This window comes from Diceros bicornis, chromosome 38 (genome assembly GCF_020826845.1).
Source record: "Diceros bicornis minor isolate mBicDic1 chromosome 38, mDicBic1.mat.cur, whole genome shotgun sequence".
Taxonomy (NCBI): domain Eukaryota; kingdom Metazoa; phylum Chordata; class Mammalia; order Perissodactyla; family Rhinocerotidae; genus Diceros; species Diceros bicornis.
Window position 1 is genome coordinate 10,394,160 of NC_080777.1, and position 27,558 is coordinate 10,421,717.

The 27,558-nt window shown below is 42.0% G+C and overlaps 1 protein-coding gene across 2 annotated transcripts in view; it reads right to left on the reverse strand.

The window, feature by feature from the left end:
• Positions 1–5,298: 5,298 nt before the first annotated feature.
• The window catches only part of DISP1 (dispatched RND transporter family member 1), a 211,049-nt gene continuing 188,789 nt past the window's right edge, over positions 5,299–27,558 (reverse strand). For both annotated transcript variants that reach the window (XM_058533649.1, XM_058533650.1), the window contains exons 4-8: positions 26,371–26,494; positions 25,415–25,542; positions 24,964–25,061; positions 22,324–22,421; positions 5,299–15,298 (exon numbers count right to left, since the gene is read on the reverse strand). In XM_058533649.1, coding sequence (XP_058389632.1) covers positions 11,684–15,298; positions 22,324–22,421; positions 24,964–25,061; positions 25,415–25,542; positions 26,371–26,494 — 4,063 coding nt within the window. In that variant the 3' untranslated portion in view covers positions 5,299–11,683. The remainder of the gene's footprint in view (positions 15,299–22,323; positions 22,422–24,963; positions 25,062–25,414; positions 25,543–26,370; positions 26,495–27,558) is intronic.

Genomic DNA, 27,558 nt, shown 5'->3' on the forward strand with positions numbered 1-27,558 from the left:
AGCCCTTCCTACTGTGGCTCTGGAAAAGATGCCGAGCAGGGACCATCTCACTGATCAATGTCAGGATATCCCTTCCTTCTAGTTGAAAAGAAATACCTCACTCAGGAATTTCCAGGGCCAGGACGGCCTCCTGTTTACTGCTCCGGGCCTGCTCCAGCCCGCAGATAAGGAAGAGCAGCCCATTCTCTCCCCGCTCCAGTGCGTGTTTCCTGCCCGACCCCAGGCTACCACTTCCGAGCCAGGCTTTTTCCCAGGGGGTGGGGGTTGATGCCACGGGGCCTTCAGCCTGTGAGAAAGCAGGGAGAGGGAGCCCGAGAGAAAGACCAGCAGGCAGCATGGTGATGAGAAGGGGCCCAGGCCCTCCTGAGATGCGTGACCTCTTGCCCTGTGCACCATCTAAGAAGGCACAGAAAGCTGCTTCTTTCTGCAGAAGGCAGGCCCCTCTCTCCAGCCATGGCCCCCTCGCCTCTGCACACAGTGGGAACCCAGACAAGAAGCTGACCAACCCCACTGGCCACCCAGCCAGGTGACACCGGGCAGACCTGGCCAGGTGACGGCATGCAGGGCTGGCACCTCCTGAATGCGGCAGAAGCAGACCACCCTGTGGCCCCAGGTGGGCCCTGCAGGGTCTGCCTACAACCAGCCAGCCCCGTGCCTGACCACTTGGCAAGCCGATGTCGCCAGACACTCACCACTCAGTCTTTGCTTTCTGAATGTGGCACGGAGACAGGTCACACACTGTTCACCTAAAAGACCCACCCCGGGGCCGGCCCGGTGGTGCAAGCGGTTAAGTGCGCGCGCTCCGCTGCGGCGGCCCGGGGTTCGCTGGTTCGGATCCCGGGCGCGCACCGACGCACTGCTTGGTAAGCCATGCTGTGGCGGCGTCCCATATAAAGTGGAGGAAGATAGGCACAGATGTTAGCCCAGGGCCGTCTTCCTCAGCAAAAAAAGAGGAGAATTGGCGGATGTTAGCTCAGGGCTGATCTCCTCACAAAAAAAAAAAAAGACCCACCCCATTTCTCTCCCTCCATCCAACTTTGACCTCTAGAGCCTAGACGGATAGATCGGATTCCCTACTGAACAATAAAACTTTCCCCTCAACATTCAATTGTTGGTTTCTTAGTCTTTATTTTTGCTCTTACAAAACTTTGCTCATTACATAAGGAAACGTAATTCTACCTCTAACTCTAAAGATGACAGAGATCGAGAGCATCATTAACCCACAAGGCTGGCCTCACATGGCCTCAGTGGGTTAATCCCCACTCCAGGCCCAACACTAACCTCCCAGCAGACAGGCCCAGCTCTCCTAAATTGTCCTGGGCAGATGGGAATCTATCTCAGGGTTTTTGTCCTTAAGATACGACACTCCTAGTGCACAGCAGCCTGCAGTGACTAGAATCTTCTCTGTATGTCAGGCCTCTGAGTCCACCTCCCGTTATTAATGTGGACAAAGAGCCTACGACAAGCCCAATAGGCTGTGTGAACTCCTGCTGAACTTCTGTCTTGACGATGTTACCCCCAGCTCTTGTGTTAACAGATCAGCTTCTCTTAAGGGAATCGAAGGACTTTCAAGATGTCTTCTCATCCCTCCACCTCCCCTCCCTGTGCTTCAGTCCCTGGGGGGATTAGGCACAGCGCCTGCCTCATTCCCATCTATTATGCATTTTGGCGGAGTTGTTTCCACTGTTAGCACTTGGTGGGGAAGCGGATGTTTCAGAGGCTCTGAGGTCCAAACGTTATCACTAGAATATTTAGAATGCTTACAAATTACGAGACGCAATGGGACGCAATGGCTTCTGGTAGAATCAAAAACTCCAGGGAAGATCCTGAACGTGATTAGAACTCACTGACCTTAAGGCAGTGTAGACAAGGTGTTAGCAGAGAGCCCAGGGAACCTTCCCTTCATTTCCCTCCTTTCTCCCTTCCTTATATGAAGCTGAGACTGATGAGATGATAAGAAACCTCTTCCTCTCCCCTTAGAGTTGCCATGTTATGTTGATCAGGGTTCTGAAGCGCAGACGACAGGATCTATTCTGGCTGGTTTTCAGCAGGAGAGGGTTTATTATGGGATATTAGAGACTCACAGACATGTTGGAGGGCTGGGGGCACTTGTTTCCAGGAACAACTCCCCGCCTGCCTGAGGAATGGTCCTGGAAAGGGAGCTCCTGCCATCGACAAACCCAGACTCACCTGTGTTTTCAAGTAAATGCCCCGATCCCTGCTTGTGTCATCACGTTCCATCCCAAATCCCACGTGGTTCCATCTGATGGTAGAACCTCATCACGTGTCTGCAGCCTTGTGGCAGGAGAGTCTGGGAATCAGAGTTTTGGCTGCTTTGATGGGAAAGTAGATTCACAACATGGGGATGCTTTCTAAACATGGAGAGGCTGTTAAAATTCGGGGGTGCCCATGAACGGCCAAAGTCCACCGCACACACAGAACTCCGCTTTCCACTGCTCACTGGGTGAGACAGTCAGTTTAGATTCAGATCTGCATTTTCTTGTCCCACCTTCATTCCAGAGGCCCCAGTTCAGTCTTTGATTTTAGAGCATATGAGGAAGACTATAGAAAAAAAGATTTTGATTTTGTTGTGACTTGTAGACTCCGTGACTCTTTAAGAGTCTTCCTACATTATGTATGAGAAATTTGAGCTGTTCGAAATGGTCCCTTAACCAGGCTGCATTCTTTCAAGCCTGCACTATTGTCTACGCAGTGTCTTCTGCTTCCGTCGTAGCTCTCTCCTCTGGTCACCACCCGCACACCAGGACCAAACGTTTGCGTGGGGGTCTGGGAGCCTGCTGGACAGACCTGGTTAAAATCTGCCTTGACATAGCTGTGTGTTCTTATGAATATTTCCTGATTTTTCTTACCCTCAGTTTGCACATCTATAAAATAGGAATAATATTCTTGACTTCAAAATGTTGTTAAGGCGTTAAATGGATAATAGCTAAAAGGGGGCTACATAGACAGACAGTAAACACTCAGGCTTCCCTGCCTCCTTTCTCTTCTGTTTCCCATGATATTTTGTACACATCTCGATTACAGCACTTATGCTAAACTGTGCCATTTGGACATTTAATGATTTTCTTATTTCAAAAATATTGAAAATAAATAAAGTTAAGATCATCTAGGGTCTGGCCCAGTGGCATAGCGGTTAAGTGCATGCACTCTGCTGCGGGTCCCAGGGTTCGCAGGTTCAGAACCCGGGCGCGCACTGACACACCACTTGTCAAGCCATGCTGTGGTGGTGTCCCATATAAAGTAGAGGAAGATGGGCACGGATGTTAGCCCAGGGGGAACCTTCCTCAGCAAGAAGAGGAGGATTGGCAACAGATGTTAGCTCAGGGCTGGTCTTCCTCACAAAAAAAAAAAAAGATCATCTATATTCCAAGCACGTTGAAAAAAGTACATAAGTAATATGAAACTACTTCTTCCTTAGTAATTAGACCCATGTTTGACTACACTCCCCAGAGGGAGCCTCTGCTAAAAGTTTTGTGTATATTATGCTAAATATTTTATTTGCAACTCTTTGTTTCCCCACTTAACAATAAACCATGGGTATCTTTCCAGATCAGCTTATAAATATCTACATCGTTTTTTTTGTTTTTTTTTGGTGAGCAAGATTGGCCCTGAGCTAACATCTGTGCCAATCTTCCTCTATTTTGTATGTGGGACACCGCCACAGCATGGCTTGATGAGCGGTGTGTAGATCTGAACTTGCAAACCCTGGGCTGCTGAAGCAGAGTGCGAGAACTTAACCACTTTGCCACCAGGCTGGCCCTGCATCATTTTTTTAAGGGCGACACAAAGTATTCCATAGTTTTACTTAACCAGGAGTCGTGGACATTAAGTTCGTTTCAAATTCTTGTCATGAACATCCCCATACATGTATTTGGGACACTCATGCTGTCTCTTCTGGAGGGAATTTCCTAGAAATGGGACTCATATCACAGACTATAAACATTCATAATTGTTGTCAGAAATTGCCCTTTCAAAATATTGTGCTGATTTTCACTTGTCCAAACGGGGGCTTTTCCCCCTTATTCTCTCCAACACTGGACGTTATCAATCATTAAAGCTCTGGCCGATCTGATGGCTTAGAACAGTAAGTCATCTAGTGAGGAGAAGGCCCATTGTATTCCTCCTCTGTAAAGGGCCCGTTCATATCATTCACCCATTTTTCGACCGGGCGTCCTTTTCTTTTTCCTTTTCCTTTAGATTCGTAGGATAGAGACATTAGTCCTTTGTCTGTTACAGGTGTTGTAAAATTGTTTTTCCTTCCAGGCAGTCATTTGTCTTTGTAACGATTTGTTTGCTACTCTGGGCTCTTGGAAGGCAGGGACCTCGTCTTATTCAGGCTCCACCACCTGAGACAGTAGCTGGCCCAGCGCAGGCTCTCAGCAACGTCCGTTGCATAGATGGGTGACTCTACACCCGGATGGCAGACAGATCAAGAGAAAGTCAGCTGCATTCGTGAACACTCTACGTTAGGAGGATTTAAAATAAAACATCCATTCTGAAAAATGTCGATCGTGTCTGTCCATCTTCTGAAAATTTCATCTTCAGTTCAGTTCATTGCAGTAAAAACCACTGTGCGTCTTGGGTTTTACTTTTCAATTCCTGAGCATCATGAGACCCTCAAAATGGATACAAAACAAAATATGCAGAAGTATTCATATGTATAAATAGCAAATAAAAAACTAGAAAAATATGTATCTACCTTGAATAAGAACTAAATAAAGATTAACAGGCTAACGAATAATCATATCATAAGAGTGGTCAAATGGACTGTTAAAATCAAGATAATATCATGGAAACATTAATCATTTTTTTAAATGACTTAATCATGGTGGGTTTATATCCTGGAAAAAACCGTGGATGCCTTGCTTGGCACTTGCCAATGGAGAGATCAAGTTAAGTCCCTTAACCTCGATTTCATCCTCCGTAAATAGGGGAAAAATATCTGCCCAGACTACTTCAACCATCCATGCATTCACCGTCTCATCCATTTACTCATTCATTCATTCAAAACTTATTAGTAGACATCTTCCAGTGTAGGTTGATTTGATTTAAATGAGGCTCATGTAAAGGTGACTTAAAACTTAAAAAAAATACTCTATAACCATAATATGAAAGATAACCTTAAAAATATTTAGCTTATAAAATTGGAGTAGAAAATATCTCTGTGGTCCCCCAAGAATATAGTGGATAAAAACATGGATACAACTTTTGGAACATAAGTAAATACAGCTTATTTAAAACACAGCGACGGTCACAGTGAGGCAGACTGCAGTGGGATAAAGTTTTTATTATACTGAAGTTTTTGCACAAATATATACACTGAAAATAGGTATGTACACACATTTATATACTACACAATACACACAATAGTTGCAATATAGGCAAATATATAGATAGTGTCTGTGTGGCACTGAGAAGCTAACCAAGGATGGCCTGCTCAATCTTTGCAGGCTGTGCTCTAATGAGGACAGAATGACATGATGAACATAACAACTGGAACAATAACATCTACACAGTAGCATCTTTAACACGTCTCATCTCATTTAATCCTAGCAACCCTGTGAGGTAGGTATCATCAACCACAGTTTACAGATGAGGAAACTGAGGTACAAGAAAGTGGCTGGTCTTGCTCTTCAACCTCAGTCTTTGGTTTTTAAACTCCAAACCCCTGGAGTTTTAAGGCCTTGATGCTTCATACTGGGGTGATTCTAAAATGCTATTTGAATCCTAGCATCAACCTTTTTCATATCCCCCATTTTTTGGAAAGGTCTTACTTGTGCAATTACTTGCTTTGCAAATCTCTTTTTCTTGGAGGGCATCAATTTTGCTTTTTAAGGACTGTAGCTTTCTTGAAGGCAGAGGTTCTATGTCATCCGAGGCCCTTCTCTGTGCCCTGAATGCAATGGGCTTTCGGTCAAGTTTTGTTACTTGGGTGCAGCAAGGTGCTGAAGAGTGCCTGCTCTCAAGGACTTCGTCTAGTGAGCAAGACAGCTAATCAGACAATTCTAATACCAGGTGATGGATGCTGACGGTGAGCCTTGGTGGCAGAGAGACTCCCACCTCTAATGGAGTTGTGGAGGTCGAACAAGTGAGGTTACCTGTGGTTCCCCTCACCATGGCCCAAACTGCTTACAAAGACTGATCAGCCTGATTCTTCCAAGACCCAAATATAATATCAAAACACATAGAATAAAAAACCTTCCCTCCACCTCTGAAGGGGCTCAAGATGAGTTCTCTCACCCCTGTGTGGTTCCTAACAATCACCCCACAGATGAGAAAAATCACAGTTTTTGTTTCCAGGGCAGGACTGGTGCCTAAATTGCTTTTCTGAATCACAGTGATTTAGAGGAAGGATGGAGTTTTGTCTCCAAGCTGGCTTTTCTAACCTCTGCTTACTCTCTGATGGTAACGTGTAGATATTTACCAAAGTGCTGTATAATTTGTCATGATTGGCAGGGAAGCGATTCACTGAAGGAAATTCTCGCCCACCTGCAATCACAGCCTAGGGTCCTTTTCAGGGTAGGGCAAAGAAATTCAAGTTGGGATCTGTGATGGAATTATTCAACAATCCAAGATGATTCAGTAGATATCTATTCTCATCTGACATATCTGACTAATAACACGTACACTACTCAGAAAAGTGAAGGTGAAGAGATCAAACTACAAAAAAGAACAAAAACCCTGGTGGACTTCAATCTGATGGCGGATGTTGCAGAGATTTGCATGTTTCCCAAAGCCTTTCTTTAGATCTCTGGAGGAAAAGAAATTTTGCTGGAGGGAGGATAAAGCTTGTGGCTTTACACATCCCATCCTGTAAGGCTACACTGAATTAAGCACCTGAGTGCTGCCAGAATGCAGAGAACTAGAAGTCACCCTGCAGACCAGACAGCTTCCCAAGGGACGAGTGATGCACTCGTGGGACTGGGGAGCATCCAACAGTGATCACATTTAACTATTTAAAATAGATGATTTTTAATATTCTTAACTAGTATTTAAAACATCTGGTAAAGTCTTGCATAGAGTTACTCCTATTGGACCTTTCTTTATCAATGAGATTTGCAATGATCACATTATGTTGCAAAGGCACTAACACTACAGTAGTTTTTCATTTGTTTTCTTAGGCAGGCTAAACAGGCTGTCTGTAATCTTGTTTAGATTACTGATTTACTTAGCAAATCCTTTCCCCTTTAAATAGTAGAAAACTAAAGTCCAGTTCACTGATCAAAAATGTCCAATTAGTGGAGGGACGTTGAGCAAATTTTCCTCTGATTGTCACTTTGTTGCAAATTAAAGCCAGCTCTTATAAGAATCTCACTGGATTCCAAAGAAAAACATCTCTTACTGAAAATAACCTGCCCTTCACTTTTTAGGAAGGTGTGGATGACATTCCAGAAAGTTATGTGAAAACATATGATGAGGAGGGTAAACGTCAAAGTTTAGCTATTCCAGTTGATTTGAGGATGTAAAGTGTAACTCTCGTTTCACTGTGAGAGTCAAGGGTCATTAATAATAAGCACAGAGTCAAGAAGTGTATCCATTTTAGGTGTCAGGTGAGAAGAGTGGAGATGTTGACTGGTATTCAAATGTTGCCTGAAATCCCCTAAGAGAAGGCCATGTACTCTACAAGTTCCTCTCAATAACCTGGGCCACTGACCTATCTTCTGACTCAAAATTAAAAGTATACAGTTCTCAAGTTACCTAAAAGAAAACCCTTGAGGAACGTCCAGGCTAGGAAGAGCCCTTTCTTGTACTATGCCCTCTGAATGCAGAACATCATTGCTTTATTCCATGCCCCCTTCCTAAAGCTGAAAACAGCACTCTCATGCCCCAAATCTCAGGAAGGCACTTACGTGCCACAGATGCCCATCAGGCTCCTCTGAGTTAGTAAACTGTGTCCTGGTTGGCACATGTGCTGCCAAGTTCACGTTCTAACTGATTGATTAGGGGAGTTGATAGAAACTGTGTTGATCCTGCTTACTTAATGAGTGTTCTTGAGTGTGCACGCGTGGTTTCTAAAGCTAATGGAATGAGAAATGATGCTTTTTTTCCATGAAAAATCCAAAATTAGGGCAGTTAAAACATTGTTAAGAACAAAAGGCACAAGATTCTACTAATCAACCGTGAATCTTCATTACTTATCTTTTTTTCTACATGTTTAATGAAAAGATATGAAACTTCTTAGCATACAAAATCAAACATTAACGAAAATGGCTGTTTTACAAAAACATTGTAGATTAATGTAACAACGATTGGAGATAAACAAACTAAATGCCAGCAAACAATCTGGAAAGATCCACTATGGTATAAAGGACATTTGAACACAACAGTTCCTTCTGTATTAAGAAAAAAAATCCCCTCATGACTCAACAAATCTCTACTTTCATGGCCATGTCTGAATCTTATGAAAAAAACCCAATTGAGTCTTCGGATTCTTTTTTTTAACATAGGCTTCATTTTTTTCCTTCTAAAACGACTGTCTTTATTACAGGGAAAAGACACAGCTGTTTTCAAAGTCATTGCTTCCTCATATTTCATTCAGAAATTGTCCTAACTGCTGGTGGAAAGATGGTTTCCCTGTGAGATAATGTGAATCAGAACATTTCCTAATCTTCTGTAAGACCACACTGTAAAACTACTCTTCAAATCACCCGTTGCGAAAGTTCTAAAATTTAGAATGATGAAGGCTGGGGCAGAGATTACTGTAATGAAATTTAATATAATAACAGCTTAGCAAAACTTTAAAGAGCATTGTTTTAGGAGGATGTGCGTTTCACAGCAATTGCACACAAGAAATGAATACACGCAGATGAAGCTGTGTAGTTCATTTCAAACAATACAGCTCTACCATGCGGAAAGCTTTGTGCTCTTCGCCTGTTCCACTTTTCAATCAAGTAGGGATTTAAAAAGCGACCTTGCAGGGAAGAAATCAGGAACAAGTTTGGTAACATGGACTCAAACCTCAAGGGTATGTTCTGTTGTAGTAACAGTGTGCAAATCCTCTCCATAAGTAAATACCCTCCAATATTTCACAGTGAAAATATTTCACAGTGAAAAGGCTCTTTTCTCCAGGTATAATTTAACCTCTTATTTGCTTTGCAATTCTCTAGAATAGGACAGTGGACGAAATTTCCTTGTGAAACAGAACTAGAAATAGTGATCTGTTGCTGCTCAGTAATGGGGAATTAAAAAAAAAAAACCTTTCTAGTCCCAGACTCTTTAAAATGCTTTAAAAGATTCCTGAATGAAAAATATAGTCAACTCAGAGTCCAAAGTCTGTAGCTGAAATCAATGTGAAAAGGATTTACTGCCACATTCAAGGTTTGGGGTAACTGAGCAGAGCTGGGGAGACAGTCCCCTCCAGCTCCTGGAGCCTGAGCAGGTATAGAAGATGACCAACAGCAAGACCGAGGCCCCAGAGAGAAGACGAAGGACATCTCCTCCCACTAAGTTCCTTTCACTCTAGTTTTTATTTTCTAAATTAGATGACACTTAGTTCACATGAAAGTCTTTCAGGTCAGACTACCTGTAAAGAAGTTTGCATCTCCAATCGCCCTTAAATTCAATCTGTGTCCATGCCCAGCAAAAAAAGTGTTTTGGGTCACTAAATTTTCATTAGCCAACTTTATGGTTACACCTTTCAGAAGGAAAATAAAGAGTCTAGTGTTGGTTCTCGTGTGAGTCTTGTTTTCAAGTGTTCCCTTCTCCTCCCCACTTCCTCGGATTTACCCAACAGAAGGTGCATTGGGAATGGACATAGAGTCTTGAACTTCAGTGTAAAAACCTCACCGGTTTGAAGATGCAGTTTAGCGGCAGTACATGTGAGACAGACCTGGTGGGTTTAGTTCCCTCTAAGCTGCATGAGAGTCAGCTGTAATGTTTGAGCCAGAAGCCATTTCCACCTCTAAGGGAACTAACAGGAGAACCATCCGGTCTCCTGGGGGCTGGTCCTCCTTCCTGCGCTGTATCAGAGTCTGTTTTGGGTACTACACTTGCATAGGGACTTGGACAACTTTACTTAGCCAGAAGAGACCATAATTGCTCAATCAGTGTTTTAATTGCTTAAAACCCAATCATGGGAAGAGCAATTGAGTGAACTCGGGATGTGAGTGGGAGGACATGACTGCTGTTTTCATATATCTTTAGGGATACCATGTGGCAGAAAGATCAGAGATGTTTGTGTGCACTTCAGAGAACAGAATGAGGGCCATTGGTAGAGAAACTACAGGACACCAGATTTGGGTTCAGCCAAGGTAGTCATGTAGTGAGTTCCTTGTCACTGAAGTAATTAAGTCAAAGCTGGAAGGCTACTTAACAGAAATGTGGTTTGGGGGAGGTGGGTTGGAGTCAGTGAACCGTAAGATCCCTTCCAACTCCTGACAGCTTTTTCAGGCCCAAGAATAATATGCAAATTTAATTTGGAAAACTATTTTTAGAAAATAACTAATAGAACTTTTGGAAAGAACACTGTATGTAAAAATATTCCCACCAGTTTTCTTCAGAGGACCAAACCGGAGGCAGAATCCCAGAAGGAAACAGAATGCCATCGAATTTTCCCGGTATGGGGCTGGAATGCACAGTGTCAGATGATGCCCCGCGAGGAGGGCTGTGTCATCTGAAGCATTATCCATCAAGCATGCTCCAACAGCTCGATTACTGCAGACTGATCTAACACAAGATACACAAGTGTCATTTAAGAAGCTGCCTGAAGGCTTAGCATTTCCAGGTGTTAGCTGCACAATAAAATCATCCTTGCATATCTTGAGACTCTGTTTAACACAGGAGAAAGCAGCCATCTGAACATGTCCCTTAGGGGCAGAGATGGAAGCAAAACATCATAGAACAAGTTCTCTTACTCTGAGTGCTTCAAGGGGTTAGGATTCATCTGACCTGGGTCTCTCTTTGTCCACATGCGACTTATCCTAAGAAGTGAAGTCTATTTTGGATGATCACATCTCTTCGTTTTTGTTCTTCCTCCTGTGGCACTAACGTAACTGTCACCTGACATGAGATCATGCCTATGACTCCTGGGTTAATAGATGTAATAACTGAACAACTGTCCACTTTGGCTAAGGTGGAAAAAGACACCAATGTGGATATAAATGTCACTGGCTTCATGTGACGTGTCCTCACGCAGACAGGTGGAATGCACTATGAAAACGCATGGCAATTAATTTTTAAATGAGGCCTCACCAAAAATGTAAATTTTAATGTTTAGTTCCTGGATCCCAACTGAAACGGCTCTATTAAAATCAGTATTTATGTTAAGCAATCAAAAGTCTTGATTACCGACAACCAAATGAACCAGAATAAGGATATCAGGTAAATATGATTGCCTGGGAGAATGGAAATTTCTAGGTAATTCGAGCTCTACATCTCTGACTAACTGCTATGGGAGAGGAGAGAGAGAGAGAATTATTTTTCAAGCTGGATATAAATTTAAAAAACAACTGTACTTTTTGAAAATATAAAATCCAAATATTAGCCACCACTCATTAGATATGTGAGTCTGTTGATTGTTCATGTGGAATATAAAAATATTCCAGGATTTTTAACAAAGTGAAACATTCTTACTTCTGTATTTTTGGGCTCCCATTCTAAACTTCTGGATTTTACTTCCATTTTAAAGGAATGATCGAGGCACTTGAATTTAAGACTATATTTATTAAAGTGTTTTTATTAACAAACTTTCACCAGAAAGTTCCGAGTGTGTTAATACAGCAGGCACATTGGCTTCAAGGTTTGGCATTTGGCAGTCCACAGAATTGCACTTGACTCTCACAATTCTGCCACAACTTTGTGGATTGTTGGGGCAGGACCTATAACCAGCCTCCTTCATTCTATGGTTAAATATAAATTTTGGTTTGTTCTGATTAAAATGTTCTGAGTTCACAATGACATCAGTCTGTGATGGGCTTGGCTCTACATTCCTTTCTGCCTTGTGGGTCTCATTCTCTAAACTGGAGTCCTGGTTTTCGGCCCCTCCACTGCCCTCAAGATTCCCGATGTCTCTGTTTTTACAGAGGCCCCTTTGGTTATTCTCAGGATCGCGACACGCTTTTTGTAAAGATCCGGTGCTTTTGCAGACGAACGGTGATGGCTCTGCCATCTCTGGAAGATGCTCCTCTATGCTCTGAAGACTGTGTACGCTGGTCTTACCAATTTTTTCTTGGGCCTGGATGTGCTGCACTGGGTGGAGGAAAAAACTCCTGGGTAGAGAATTCTGCATTCCAGGTGGTTTCCCTCTGCTCTGGAGGCAGGGACAGTGGTGGATGTGTGGGATGGCATGCACGAAGCCCTCGGGGGCTTGGTGTGCAGCCTTCAGAGGTGTCATGCCATTTTGGATGTGCACAAAGCCGCTCGCAGTAGGAGCACACTGGTGGCACAAGCAGTCACCCATCTGTTGGCAAGCGTGGGGGCCATATTTCAAATGTTTGTAGGCATTGGGGCAGCTACACCTCTGATTCAGAGTGAAGAAGTGACACATGGGGTGCTGTTCGAGAGAGGGCTGTAACAAGGCAGAGCTAGCTTCATTTTTGGTGCTTTTGCTGAGTTCACTGTTGTAAGCTGCATGCATGGGCATCCCTACATTCTTTGCCTGGCTGTTGAAAAATTCAGAGCAGATGTGGGTCTCTTCATAAGAGGGCTTCTCAGAGCCAGTACAGCTGTGGGATGCCAGAGGTTCTAATTCATAAAACTCATGCTCCATTTCAGATTTTTGGCCCCTGGGATCTAAATGATAAGCATTCATGGTATGTGTTTTGTTTTGTCCCTTGTCACCAGGGCTGGTAGACAAGGCATGGGAGAAGGCACTGCACTGGAGTTTTTTGGGTAAAGGGATCTGACCACAGGTACCCTGCGGCCCAAGGCACCGGCACATGCACTGGAAGAAGAAGGTGGCAAAAGCCCAGCTGATGCACATGATGAGCATCATGAAGGTGCCCAGCTGGGTGTAAGCCAGAACCGTGGAGGGCATCATCATGGCCCCGGCCACGAAGGTGGTCAGCGCGGCCATGGCAATGGCAGAGCCCATGCGACTCAGAGAGAAGATCACCTTCCCTTCCCGGTCGGCATCCGGGGCCAAGCGGTAAGCAACCCCATAATGGACAGCGAAGTCTACAGACAGGCCAACCGCGACTGAAATGGTGACAGACTCCAAAACGTTGAGCTCCCAGCCCAGCAGGACAAGAGAACCGACAGTGACAAATATGGTCCCAGCGATTGAAATGATGGCGTAAAGGCTTATGACGATGTTCCAAGTGGTAAGCAGCATGACGCTAAATGCAACAGCAACGGAGAGCCCCATGGCAATGAGGGTGCCATCGGAGAGGCTATCCTGGAGGTCATAGAATTCCAGATTGCTGACAAACCAGCCATTGCTGAGGCCCTCAGGGGCAGAACTGAGCTCACTGGCAATCCACAAGTCCACCTCCTTATAAAACTGGTGCATCTTTTCATAAGCCAATGTGAAGAGGTAGGTACTCTGGAACTCCAGCACCACCGCCCTGATAGTATCATTGATATCAAACCTGGGCCCCGGGGTCTTGCTATCCAAATGGTACCCCGTACTCCTCTCCAGCTCCATGATGGCTCTCTTGATACACAGCTCGAAAACCTCTTGCTTATAGGGGAAGCTCCAGTGGCTGCAGCACGGGTACAGGGCAGGCTCGTCGCAGTCCTGGTTTTCCATCCACTGCTTGAATGTCTCGATGAAGCAGCTGGTGAAGTCCTGGTCATCAGTCTGGTAAAAGAACGTTTGATTTCTCAGCTTTTGACAGAAGTGCAAAATCCAGACCTGGGAGGCCGGGCTAGCAATGTTAAAACTGCTATCTAAGGCCAACTTCCCTTTACTCTTGGGATTGAGTGGATTGCCGTTGTCTTCGGGGGACACGCCCCAGATAATGGTTATGGGCATGTGGAGCTCCTCTCCGTGGTGGACACGCTCAAACATGAAGAGCTTTTTGTACTCAGCGTCGTAACGTTCAAAAGGGTGAGAGGACCTGAAGACCTGGAACTCAGATAACTCCAACGAGGGTAGTTTCATCTTTGGATTGATGCACACGATGTAGGCCCCCCCTACAGTTAAGGCAAGGAACCAGAACAGCCAAAGGTAGCGAAACTTAATGACGATGCATGGCAATACTTTTTCAAAAAAAATGCGAGATGCTTCTGAGACGGCAAAAAGTACTTTGTGGCACTTCTGGCAAGCTACCGTCCAGCAGCTTTTGTTATCGTATATTTGCTGCTGGGGCTTTTTGAAGCAAGTGAATATGTTGAGAAGGTATCGCTCATGCAGCACAACTACGGCTGGAAGCCACGTGACCATCAAAACATAATTCACCAAAATAGCCGTCCCCGCATAAACCCCGAAGCACCTGATGGCTGTAATGTTGCTAACATAGTTGGCATAAAAGGCAGCGGCCGTGGTAAAACTGGTGACAAACATGGAGAGGGCAGCATGTTGCAAGGTGATGCTCACAGTTTCCGAAGTTTCTGCATGGGGCTTGTCAAATTTGGTGTAGTTCCAAACATCACACAAGACAAAAGCATCGTCTGCTCCGATTCCAACCAAAATAATGAGTGCGGTGAGGTTCATAAACGGAAAGAATTCAAAGTTAAATACTACGCGGTAGAGAAAATAGGAAACAATCAAGGAACTGATGATTGCAAACATTGTCATCAGAGTGATGAACATGGACTTGGTGTAGACACACATGACTAGAAGGACGATGGCAATGGCTATGACAGGATACACGGTATCCATCAGAAGGTAATCCTGAAACAAACTGTGTTTGATCCCAAACTCGATCCCGGTGATGGTGGTGATGCCATCAGAAGAGTTCCAGTTTTCGAAGTTGTCCAGGTAAATGTTCATCATGCTCTCCCCTTTCTCGGTGGGAGAGAAGAGCATGCTGTACTTTAATGCTGGCATGGCGTAGTCAGCTGTCTTTGGGGTCATAAAGTCTTTGTCCACCAGGTAATGGAGGATCTGGTACACGGCATTGTACTTGGTACACTTTCGTGGCACGTTGGTGCACTTGAGCTGATCCTTTCTTCTGGCCGCCATGTCCCAGCAGTCTGGCTCCAGAGTGCCATTTTGGTAGTGTTTGGCGCAGGTCCGAAGCAGCTTCAAGGTATGAGAAACATCTCGCTCGACGATTTTCTGACAGGATGATCTGTTGTTCAGAATGGCGATGTAGTTCCCCAGCGTCCAGCTGGGGCAGCAGGAGGCAGCAGTGGTCCTCTGGCAGAGATCTCCAAACTGGGGGTGAGACCTGATCTGCGGAGACAGAGACATGAGGAAGGACTGCCGTTTAAAATCAGTTCACTGGGGCCGGTCCCGTGGCTTAGCGGTTACGAGCGAGCGCTCCGCTACTGGCGGCCCAGGTTTGGATCCCGGGCGCGCACCGACGCACCGCTTCTGCGGCCATGCTGAGGCCGCGTCCCACATACAGCAACTAGAAGGATGTGCAACCATGACATACAACTATCTACTGGGGCTTTGGGGAAAAAAAAAAGGAGGAGGATTGGCAATAGATGTTAGCTCAGAGCCGATTTTCCTCAGCAAAAAGAGGAGGATTAGCACAGATGTTAGCTCAGGGCTGACCTTCCTCACAAAAAAAAAAAAAAAAAAAAAATCAGCTCACTGAAGGGTCTGAATTAAGTGGCCTTGAGGGACAGGGAAAGTTATCAAAGTTACATCATCATCCTCCTCTTAAGTTAGGCATCAGTTTGAATACAAGGTGAGATTTCCCCCCAAAGCTCTCTTACATTGCAGAGTCCTCGATAGGCTTTTTGAACAACAAACTACTGTTAGCGGATGACACACAAGTGTGAAATAACTTCAATCAATGCTAGTTTGGTTTCAAAAAAGGAGACAAAATTAGCACCTCTTTAGTAAACAAGGCTTTTCTAAGCCACTTTAAAAAGCAATAAAATGGACAGGCTATGAGGTTTATGTATGTACACCTACAGGATTAACTAAGAGAACAATTGTCCAATTGATTTAAGAAACACAATTGTGGCTTTGCCTAAAACTTCCGGTAATCAGCATAAAATTTTTGGCAACAAAGGTACTATGTTTCAATCAATTTAGTTGGAGGCAAAGATGATTTCCCTAGAAAACTGTCAGTGAATCAAAAAGCAACTCAGGTGATACCAGAAGCACAGATGTCAAAAGATACATGAAAGACATGGAATAAAATTGTTTCCTGAAATATGAGTAGAAAACGGCAATGCTCCTAAATTAAAATACTATGTAATCTGATTTTAAATAAATATATACAATCAATAAAATAAATACGTAAGTAGGAATTTAATTATTTCTTCCATATCCTTAAAAGTTTATTCAAGGGGCTGGCCCGGTGGCACAAGCAGTTAAGTGTGCGTGCTCTGCTGTGGCGGCCCAGGGTTCGGCAGTTCGGATCCTGGCGTGCACCGACGCACTGCTTGTCGAGCCATGCTGTGGCGGCGTCTCATATAAAGTAGAGGAAGATGGGCACGGATGTTAGCCCAGGGCCAATCTTCCTCAGAAAAAAGAGGAGGATTGGCATCAGATGTTAGCTCAGGGCTGATCTTCCTCACAGAAAAAAAAAAAAAAGTTTATTCAAGTTGGCTAAAGTACTTTTTGGGGAACTTTCTCTTTTGGTAAACAGGGGGCTGCTGCATATTAGCAAGTATGACAATTCTGGATTTAATGTGGACAGTATTTCATTTAGAACACTATTTCTGGAGAAAGCTTTTCTTCTTGTGGCTGTTCTTGTTATAGAAAACTGAAAAATTGTGCCAATACCAAACCTGGCATTGCTAAGATGGTAGTGAAGCCTACAGAATTCCATTGCCTTAAACATCTGTAAATTACATGAATGGCCCCTCTTCCTTGACGATGAGAATAAGAAATATTCCCCTTCTCTTGAGCCTGTCCAGAGACTTCTCTTTGGAAGGACCAGAGCAAAGGACCACCCACTCCTATCACTTTCCCTCATCTTTATTTACCAAAGGCGCTTCCAGGGAAGAAACTCCAAAGTCAAGAAGGGCGTGAGTATTTTTTTTTCAAATAGGATTAAAACCACCCTTCACCTTTATTAAAGTAGGCTTTATCAATCATGCATTGAAATATCTTCTCAAAGTAGAGGAGAAGTTGGCACAAATCATTTCTTTGGAACTTAGACTTAGCCAAGAACCACGTTACTCATAACTCACTAAGCCCTGGCTATCAAGACACTTTCCTGGACTAATCCTGTGGAGGCGAGGTGTGGATGAAACAAGATTGGCCGTGTATGGGAATTGTTGAAGTTGGGTGGCCTGCCTGTGGGGATTATTCTACTATGCTACTTTTGCATATGTTTCAAAGTTTCCATAATAAAAAGTCGTGTTTTTTTAAAGAAACTCTATTGGGGGTAAAGAAAAATGAGCCAAAAGGGTTATTATTCAAGTGTACTAAAATAACATTGATTTCAGCAAAGGCTTAATTTTTAAAGAGCAAAAATTACTTGACATTTCATAAAATACTATAATCAATATTTCATTGTTTCTAGGTAAAAATATTCACATACGCTAACTCAAGGGAAACTGAACCACCTAATAAATAACAGGAAAACCTGAAATAGCATCTTCCTGGTTTTCATGGCAGATAACCACTTTTACCCCAAAAAGAAATAACATGCAAGCCCCTGGGGTCAGCCTGGTGAACTGAAAGAAAGCCAATATGACCCCAATGCCTGACAGTTTTCAGATGGAAGAAAATGAATTGTATCCATTATGAAATCCACTATCAGCTGGAAAAGAACGTATCTGTATTTGCTGAAACAACCAAATGCCAAAGATAAAGGAAATAGGGGTGCCAGCTCAAACTGGGAAAGAAAGCACAGAATTCTGTCCTTGAATAACCTTTCCACATAATAGCAGGGTTTTTTAATGTGTGTATTTGACCAAAGATTAAAAAGTTGGACATGATAAACACAGACCAAATACTACTTTGATGGCTGCTATCAAAAATAAACGCTGGTGAGCCTCTGGAGAACCAATCCTCAAACTCAAAGGTGATGCTGGCTGATGTACAACCTTTGCAAAATAGTTTTGTAAGACTCTTCTACAGGGTAAGAAATAAGGAGAGAGAAAAGACATTGTGACTGGCACTCTTGACCCTGAATTGGACGCCAGTGTCCTGAATTGAAAGGGATGGAACGCGAGGAATTGTCTAGGCTTTCTGGGAGTAAGCCCATATGTTCCCATCCATCCATCCATTCAAAACAAAAAAATATTTATTGAGCACCTACACAAGATGAATAAGGCACAGTGGTCCTTGCCCTCGAGCTGCTCACAGTGAGGCAGGGAAATCAGACAAGAATACCAATAATTATAATTCAACACAAGAAGGAGCATATTATGTGTCAGGGTCTATGCGAACCTGCAGAAGGGAGTGCACAAGTCTGTAAGTGTGGTGGGGTAGTAGCTCTAACTTAGTAGTTTGTGACTGAGATAGTTAAATACAGAGACATACATTATACTGTGAGGCTTAAAGAGATTGGCAAGCTGCTATGTCTTCATGGAGAAGGCAGCTATATTTTTGCCAAATTTTGAGCAAGGGATTCACAGGAATGATTTCAAAATCTTTGAAGTGTATAAAAATAAGAACAGAGTTAGTGAGAGCAATTTTTTTTAACTCTCATGAGGAATACGGCCCTTTTAATTCTAGGTATTCACAAACTGGATGTTTTAGGGAGTCATTTTGCTTATGTGGTTACAACATGTCTTTGTACCCTTCACTAGTTAGATAGTAGCAGGGGTGGAGTTGGCTTAAAATAGGGGGTACAGGAAGAAGAGAGAAAAAGAAGAAACCAGCAGAGCTTTAAATGATACCTTAGCTTTTAGAACTGTTGGCCAAGTTGGAGATATGTTGAGAGGATAAGAAAAGAATACAGGGAAGAAAATTAAGCCCTTAATACCAGGTGCAACGAACTGCTGGACTCTCCTTCCCCATGTGACCAAGTTCCTCACGTATTAAAAGTTTAGGGCAGCCTAGAGAGAAAAGAAAAAGCAAGACCTCCACAGTCCTCTTTAAAACAAGCATTAGGAAGCACATTTCTGGGATCCTCTAAGCTTCAGGAGGGTTCCAGCTGTCCACAAAAGCTACCCTAGTAAACAGGGTCTTTGGCACAAAATTTCAAACCCCTTTTACAAACTGACTCCTCTGAGCTCCAACTTCTACAATGTGCAAAGACTAAGAACAGACTAAACGGTTTCCAGCAGTCAAGATTAGAGAAACACACTTCTGGTTACTCGTGACTATCTGCCAGTGCGTCCTGTAGGATGTCAAAGGATAGAAAAAGTGATGAAGAAGATCGGGAAGTCGAAAGAGTCTAAGAAAACAAGCCTTTCTGTTAGGAGGTAGACAAGAGCATCAGAAACAGAAGCTGTTCCCTTGGGAAAGCAATGCCTGTCTGAATCACGAGGGTAAGTGGCATGTAATTTAAATGGAATCTGGAGTGGGAACTCAATGTGTTGTAAACACAGGCAGGCGACAACTGAAACATCCGGTCTCATTGAGATATTACACTGATTACCAGACGTTTTCTGCAGTCAATCCACCGACAACGAAGCTCTTCTGCTCTGTATCATTTGGTGTGTATCCCACTCAACTTGAGCATTGTTAAGAATCAAGTGCTTAAGTACAATTGCTAGGATTTGAGGGGGGAAAAAAGGAAAAGACGGCTAAGTAGCCTTGGGACACAGTTTGCTCAAACCCCCATAAAATCCTAAAAGGGTCTTGAGTTGAGAGACTTGAAAAAGGTACACTAATAATCTGAAATGTGAACTGTGTACCAACCTACCTGAGATATGGTTTACAAACCAGCTAAGCCTCAACACTGTACCTCTTGTAAACATGCTGTTAAGTACTTTGTATACAACATCACACTTCTTTAATGCAGCCTGTGGGGAATGGTTCTCTCTTTAGTATGAAGGAGAAAGCTCAGTTTCTTCTAACAAACAAATTTGTTACCCTATTTATACGACTTTTGTCACCGATGGTGAATTCTTTTTTGCTATGGCTGCCAGTGGGGGTTAGAGACAAGTCCACAGTTCACCACCAGCAAACGTACATTATGGAATACTCATTACTGTATGTTAAATCTCATCCTTGGCTTTGTTATTTTCCCTTCGTGTAATTCATTCAACTTATTTATCTTATCTTTTCTGTATGCCTTTTTGTGAGCTACCTATTGATGCTGACTTGTATCATCTGATATGTATGTATAAAATAATATACTGTGGTCACTTATGAAAGCTATAATGGCACAGTACCGCTTACTGGCTTTTGAGTCCTTGAGTCCATTAAGAGTTTCATATGTGCTCACAGAATCAATTGCTAGCTCTTTTTAGAAAAAAGGTACTTATTCTTAGTCTATGATGACTCTAAGGTTCATTTGAGTGGGAAATGGCAAATACAGTATGACAAGACAAAACAAAAATGGCGGGGGGAATCTTCTGCATTATGGAAGCATAAAGCATGATGATGGGTAAAGGCACAGACTCTGGAGCCAGACTTGGCTGGGTTCAAATCCTGCATCTGCCACTTACCACCTGTGTGAACCTTCCTCCTCTATAAAATGGGCAAAATAATAGCACTTAATTCGTAACACTGTCATGAGGATTAAATAATTCATTAAAGTGTTTAGAACACGGCCTGACAAATATCAACAATACTCAGTAAACATCAGGTATTATTAATCAATTGCGTGAATTCAGTCACTTCAGAATCCTCAGGGGTGGGAAGGTCTAGAGATCAACCATAAAGGTAGAATAACGAGGACCAAGAGGAAGAGAAGTTAATGAGCTGTTCTCATCCAAGGTGTCATTATAAAGTAACCGGGCTGGCTTAACTTCTCTAAGCTAACTTCTCATCTGTTAAAAGGTGTTATTCCAAGGTCACAGGCCCACTGTGAGAGATGTAAGTACCTAGCATAAAGCTTGCACATAGCAAGACTCTACACATTTACTACTTTAGAGTTAACTTTCTATATAAGAAGGGTCGTGACCCATGACAAGGAGAAATAATGAATGATAGCGGTAGAAGAGAAGAAAATATGGCAAATAAAAATTGACCACTGATTAAGAAACTTTGGTCTGTTTAGGGATGGTTTGTGACTTCGGTCTGTTTGGAGGTGGACAGAGAAAAGATGGCGCTCACAGAAAATCCTGATAGCCCAATCAGTGGGAGAGTTATTTTCAAAACATGTAAACAGCCTCTCAGAGTGAAGAATGGAGTCAAGTCAGGAGATCGGGGAACAACTAACTAGGTGACCTGGGTAAGCCACTTAGCTCTTGGAAGGTACTTAATCAGCACAATGAGACTGCTGGCCTGGGTGACCTCAGAGTCCTTTGTACCTCCTATTCCATTCCTGTCGGTGGAACAGGTGACTGCACTGGACTCAGGCTAGCTCTTAGCAGGGCATGTGATCAGATTTTCAACTAACCAAGGCTTTTACATTTTGGAGTTACGCTGAGAATACAAGGAGTTCCTTTTCTGCCTGGTTACTGTGCTTGGACAGGTCCACTAGCGACACGAGACAGCAGTGTCTACTTGGAGAAACTACTTCTGAACATGTGAAATTGACAGCTCTGCAAGCCCAGAGGCTGAGTTGACGTTTGCTGTGCTGACATCGTTTTAGCTGGAGAGAAGACTGAGAGAGGAAACGCTTGTCCTCCTGCACCCCTCTGTCTTTTAAAGCAGCCAGGTGTTTAGAGTTCAAGGCAATCTGGGTTGGATTACTCTGGCCATTTACATAGATACTGTATTTATGCCCTTTGATGTCCCCTTTCCCAGCCTGTGACCTAAATTTTCCTTCGAGGTCAGCGGCCCAAATGACCCATTGATTGCCAGAGAGGCAGGCATTTCACCGCATAATTAAGATGCTGACAATTGCCTCAGGGGGAAAGGTAGTGAACAATGAAACCAGAGTAGGAAAGAGAAAATACAACAAAAGAGGAAAAAAGTCTTAACTATTATCCTGAAAGAAAACAGATTGTGAAATAATACAAAAGACTATCATGGACCGAGAACATGAATGGGAAAGAAAAAGAGTTCTTTATTAAGGAAGATGGTATGTTTTAAAGGTGGGGAAACACAGAGACACTTTGATCCTGGGATCTGAAAGAAAGCAAAGCTGGTTTGCTGGTGTTTATTCCTCAGTAGGTAAGCCACTTAAGTACTTTCATCTGATCAGACAACGGTGTCAGCAGTAAAAGGAGTTTCAAAAATATACCCTTATTTGTGCTAATTGTATTTCAGTCTTACTTACATACCCTTGAATTATCTACATTGCACATCGATTTAATTGCAGGTAAATTCCATAATGTCTCCCCTCCAGCTGAAGTAAACACTACTCTGGAATATCGGTCACCTAGTGGTATGAAAAAAGAAAAGAGAAAGGTTTATAAATTATTCATTTATTTCATGAGACTCAGCATTCAGAAACAATTCAAACTGGGAAACCAAATGGACAATTCATTAGCAGCAGGGAATCTTTTCTGTTGATAAATTCCAGGAAAAAATGTAAAAAAAAAAAAGGAATGCTATAATATTGCCCCAGCTCAAAGCCTTTGTCTACTCATTATATCTTAAAAATCATAGGAGTTATATAAGAAATCTACTTCTGATCAGACTATACTTAGGAAGAACAATCCATAAGAACTTTCAGCAGGAAATGAATTGAATGCCTTCCTCTTAATTTCACAACACATCACCATGATGGTATATAAAATCAAAGAATCATGGACTAGGGATTATCGAATAGATTATTAAGGATGTTTTCTTTGGCAGCTAACTAGAGAGGAAAGACGGCAGGTGATCAATTCATAAGCACTAAAAAGAGTAAACTTAGTACAGAATGCTGGCCAGGATCATAGGCATACTCCATATGTTGAGTACATGGTCTCTCTGGTACACCAGAGTCTAGAAAAAATACTTTGAAAATCACATTGATACAAAATACGTTTCTGAATAAGGGAGGCTGTGTTATATATTGGAAAGAGCACGGTCTTTGGAGTTAGAACTGGGTGTGACCTCGTTCTGTCATTAACTAGCTAGGTGATTTTAGGCAACTAACAACTTCTCTGAGCCTTGGTTCCTCATCCGTGAAATGGAGACAGCAACACCTATCTTGAATAGGTGGGAAAATTAAACGAGACAATGAAAAACAGGTGCTCAATAAGTACTGTTTCTGCTTCCTCTGTCATAAAAAAAAAACTTGATATGAACCAACTAAAACAAAGTAGATTAGTTTTACATTATCTAAAATGCCTAAGTGTGTTAACAAAAACAATCAGTTTGCAAATTTATGAATAAAGCTTTATTACATGAGCTTTTATTCACGATCATGAAGTTTTTTTCAAAAAACTCTTATCTTCATCAAATGGCTATTTTCTTATGTTGACTGATTTTGAAGACCAAAATAAGCCTTGTGGAAAATGCAACATTTCATTCTCATAGAGCTGGTAACGTCTTTAGTCAGGCAGAGTCTATTACTTTTGAGACCAATACTGAGTGTTGACTACTGAAATATAAACAAGACTATATTTCATGAATTTGCTGATGTTCTTCCTAGTTAAGATATTAACTAAACAGATGTTGCTTAAGCAACATATAGTAACACTTGGAGAGAAATCAAGTAGCCTGAACATGCAACTAACTAGAGTTCAACTTTTCTAGAACGTTTTTTAAGAGACAGAAAAAGAAACTTGCATTGCTTCCTGGGATCAGTTAAAGACTCTTCCAAATCTCCTACTTTCTCTCTCTCTATTACTATGTAGTGAAACAGTGTTCAAAATCAAGATCCTGAGGCTTGGTAAGATCTAGAAACATCAAAGATCCAATCAGATGTGCTAGTGTAATAAGATAGGAAAATACACATTTTAGAAGAATTTTCAACAACAACAAAAAAAGCTGAAACCAAAAGAGCTTTAATGTTAATATTCACTCAATCAGAAATTGTAATTACCCACAATTCCTCGTTCCTAATCACGAGAGCTAATCAATGACTCACAGGTTTATGTGTATTTCCTCTAGGCCATGTACTCCTTCCCTGGCAGCTGCAGAGTGATTAGGCTGACTCTGGGCTACTGCAGATTTTGTTTAGTGAATTTGCTGCCAACATTTAGAGATCTGATGATTCCATATTAAAATCTGGATTCCTGACCTCTGAAAAGCCCCTACAATATTTGGGTCCTCATTTTTTTCAAGGCCACATTCTGCTGTAGCTAAGGAGCCACTGATTTCTTTCCAGAGGGCAGGTGCTTTTTAGTGCTGCACAACCACCATCACTTCCTTCTGTCTGACAACCGCTAACTTCACTCATCCATAGGATGAGCTAGGTCCCCGAGGATTCAAGCTTTGGACCTCTGGACTTTATTTTGTCCATCTCCCTATCTCTAATGCCTAAAGATAAGCAGGCACATAGAAGCTTTTTGACGAATTAATATATGCTTTTTGAATGAATCAAAGTTTAAGATACATGCTTTTTGAATGAATCAAAATTTAAAAAATATATTTTTGAATACAGTAGATTATTTCAGGGTTCAATCTAGAAATATGTACCTGTTACTTGATCTAGAATATTTAAAAAATAGTAAAAGGAATTTTAAAAATGACAAAATTTTGAGCAAGGTCAAGAATTTTATTAAATTTATATCGTCTTTAAAACTCAACATAATGCAATCATTTCTTTTCATTAATTTTTATTACAGGTAAATAAATTCAGATTAGTGGTTGACTGATCTAGCGAAGTAAAATTACAAGTTCATTAAGCTCAAAATCTCTTTTAGCACAATAGAAACAGCAAAGCTGTGTGACTAGTCATATACTCTTATCAGTATACATTATAATCATGTTCAAACTCAAGGGCTAGGAAACCACTGAGGGGTTTGTTCATCATTGATGCCACTCACTTGGAACATCACAGAAAAAGCTGTCCTTGTGGAAGTTCCAGTCAACTTCTCTTTTCTCTCTTTCATAATGATCATCTGACCATCTATCATCCCGATGGCTGAAATGGAACAACAATTTGTTCTTCAATAAAGTACCAGCTATTTCAAGGCCGACGAGCTTATCATAACAGGACATCCTCAAAATCACGACCTATTTAGCACTTGATATTAAGTCGGAAAGATTTAATCTAAGCAACCAACATTAATTTTTTCACTTTTGAAAAAGAAAAAAACCCCCAAATCCTCACTTTTTCATCCTAATACAATTAAATCTTAAAAGACAATCACAATTTAAACCAATTCAGTGGCAAAGATTTCGAGACACATTTTACATTTAATCTTTTTGCTCAGGCACTGTTTAAAAGTGGAATTCACTAAGCAATGTTTTGTCTAAAAGTTAATAAATGATTACCTTTTGGCTTGTTCATCTGCATATTTAAAGGGATAATTTGCTAATGTTGCTTTGTAGCCTGTATTTTTCACCATGTTATTCCAAGTGACCAGTCTCTGGCCTATTGCAGTCCCTCGTGGTTCAAAACCCTAAGGCAGAATATTACAAATACCCATTAGTGTACTTCATTGCAGGCTAAGTATAGCTACAACAGCTCGGGAAAGCAATGTCAAGTGATGTATAGCTTTCAACAGAAAATATAGACATTCCTCACAGATACTCCAGAGGTGAACTAAATTAAAACAAGATGATTTGACATAATAATGATCACCTATTTACTGTGACAAAACACTATGATTCCTTGGTATGTTACATGTCTCAGGAAAGAAGAAAAAAACTTATCAGAAGCTTCTCTTTCAAATTCATACCTAAGCATTTAGTAAATACTTATTTTTTATGTTATAAAAATTATGGTCAAATTATGTTATGCATGTTACAGTTTTGCAAAGAGTATAGTGTTATCCTTGCTCACATTTTCCCCATTTTTCCACTCCAGAGGAACATTTACTAAAAACAGACCCTGCTACCTCTTAGTAATACTGAAATTCCTTTATCTTCTTTGGGGAAAAAGAGACATTCAGTCTTAAAGACTTCATGAAAATGTTTTTATAGTATGCAGATTCTCCAGTTCATTGCTATGGTCCCCATAGCATAAACATGGGGACCAAGAAGCAAAATTTCCAGATTTTTGATGGTAAACAAGTTCCTTGACCTTTTGAGAACCTGAGAATACAGATAAAACATGTCCTCACATTTCAGAAAGAGAATTGTATACTTACTGATGGCTTGAGAAGTTTGTAAAAGAAATGGGATACTAAATAACAGAACGCAGCATGTATTAAAATACTTAATTGTTTGAGATGATTTGGGGCTAAAGAAAATAGAGAAACAGATTCTACTGGCTCCGTTGTCCTTACCAGCAATGGATCAGAGAAGTCAGGGAGCTCTGGCACGATGACTCCAACCAAGGCACAGACCCCGATGAACACAGTGCACATGCCCAAGACCACCACGGGCCAGTCGGCTATCAGGGCCGCATAACTGCAGGAGCAGGGAGAAATTACAAAGAAGGCCTCTTAGAAGCAATGTAGCATTTTTTGCTACCTAAGACAGCAATTTGTTGAATCCTGATATTTCAGATCAAGTACAGGTACTTATCAATAAAAGATCTAATGAGACTAAGTACTTACATGGAATTGTAGCAGAAAATTACAAGACCATTGTCCTCTCACTTTTGTGATAAAGTAGCAGTGGTCACGTGCCACAGGCTACTGAGAGTCAGAATAATGTCCATTTCTCACAAATAACAATTTATATCTACATGTGCGCCTGGGAAAGGGAAGATCTAAAATCCACACTTCCTAAGTGGAAAGAAAACAAATTTAACAGAGGATCCATCCTCCTTGCCTCTCTTCCAGAACTTTTGTTTCTCCAGTTATTCCCTTTCTCCATAGTTTTACTCTATCAGTTCTTGAAAAAGAACTCAGTCTATAAACGGGTTCATGTACTGTAAATCTTAAGAATTATCAAAACACTTCCGATAAACCTCTAACTTTTCTTTTACCTAAAACTATAATGAATATAACCATTAGACTGGGAGTTCCATGAGGGCAGAGATTTTTGTTCTATTCACTTATTTAGTGCAGTATCAGCCTCTAGAACAGTACCTTTTAAAAGGTGATCAGTAACTATCCACTGACTAAATGAACAAACACCCACGTACCTACCACCCCTTCACTCTCCAACAACTATAGCCTAGCTGTAGTCTCTTACTACATCTCGGAGACTCCTCTCTGTTACCAAATCCCACCGTCAAGCCCCTTCTTTCAGATGCCCTTTCACATCCTCATTCAACCATCTTTGAAAGACCTGTATCTGTGTCCCTTCCACAAGGTCCTGGACCATGCCTTACTATCTTGACCCTTCCAGACCCTGATATGAACTGGGTGCCCAATAGAAATTGACTAAACTGATCTTTTCTAAAATTTAAAATATATTCTGGGGGCCGGTTCCATGGCAGAGTGGTGAAAGTTCCGTGTGCTCCGACTCGGCAGCCCAGGTTCACAGGTTCGGATCCCAGGCGTGGACCTGCTCCACTTGTCAGC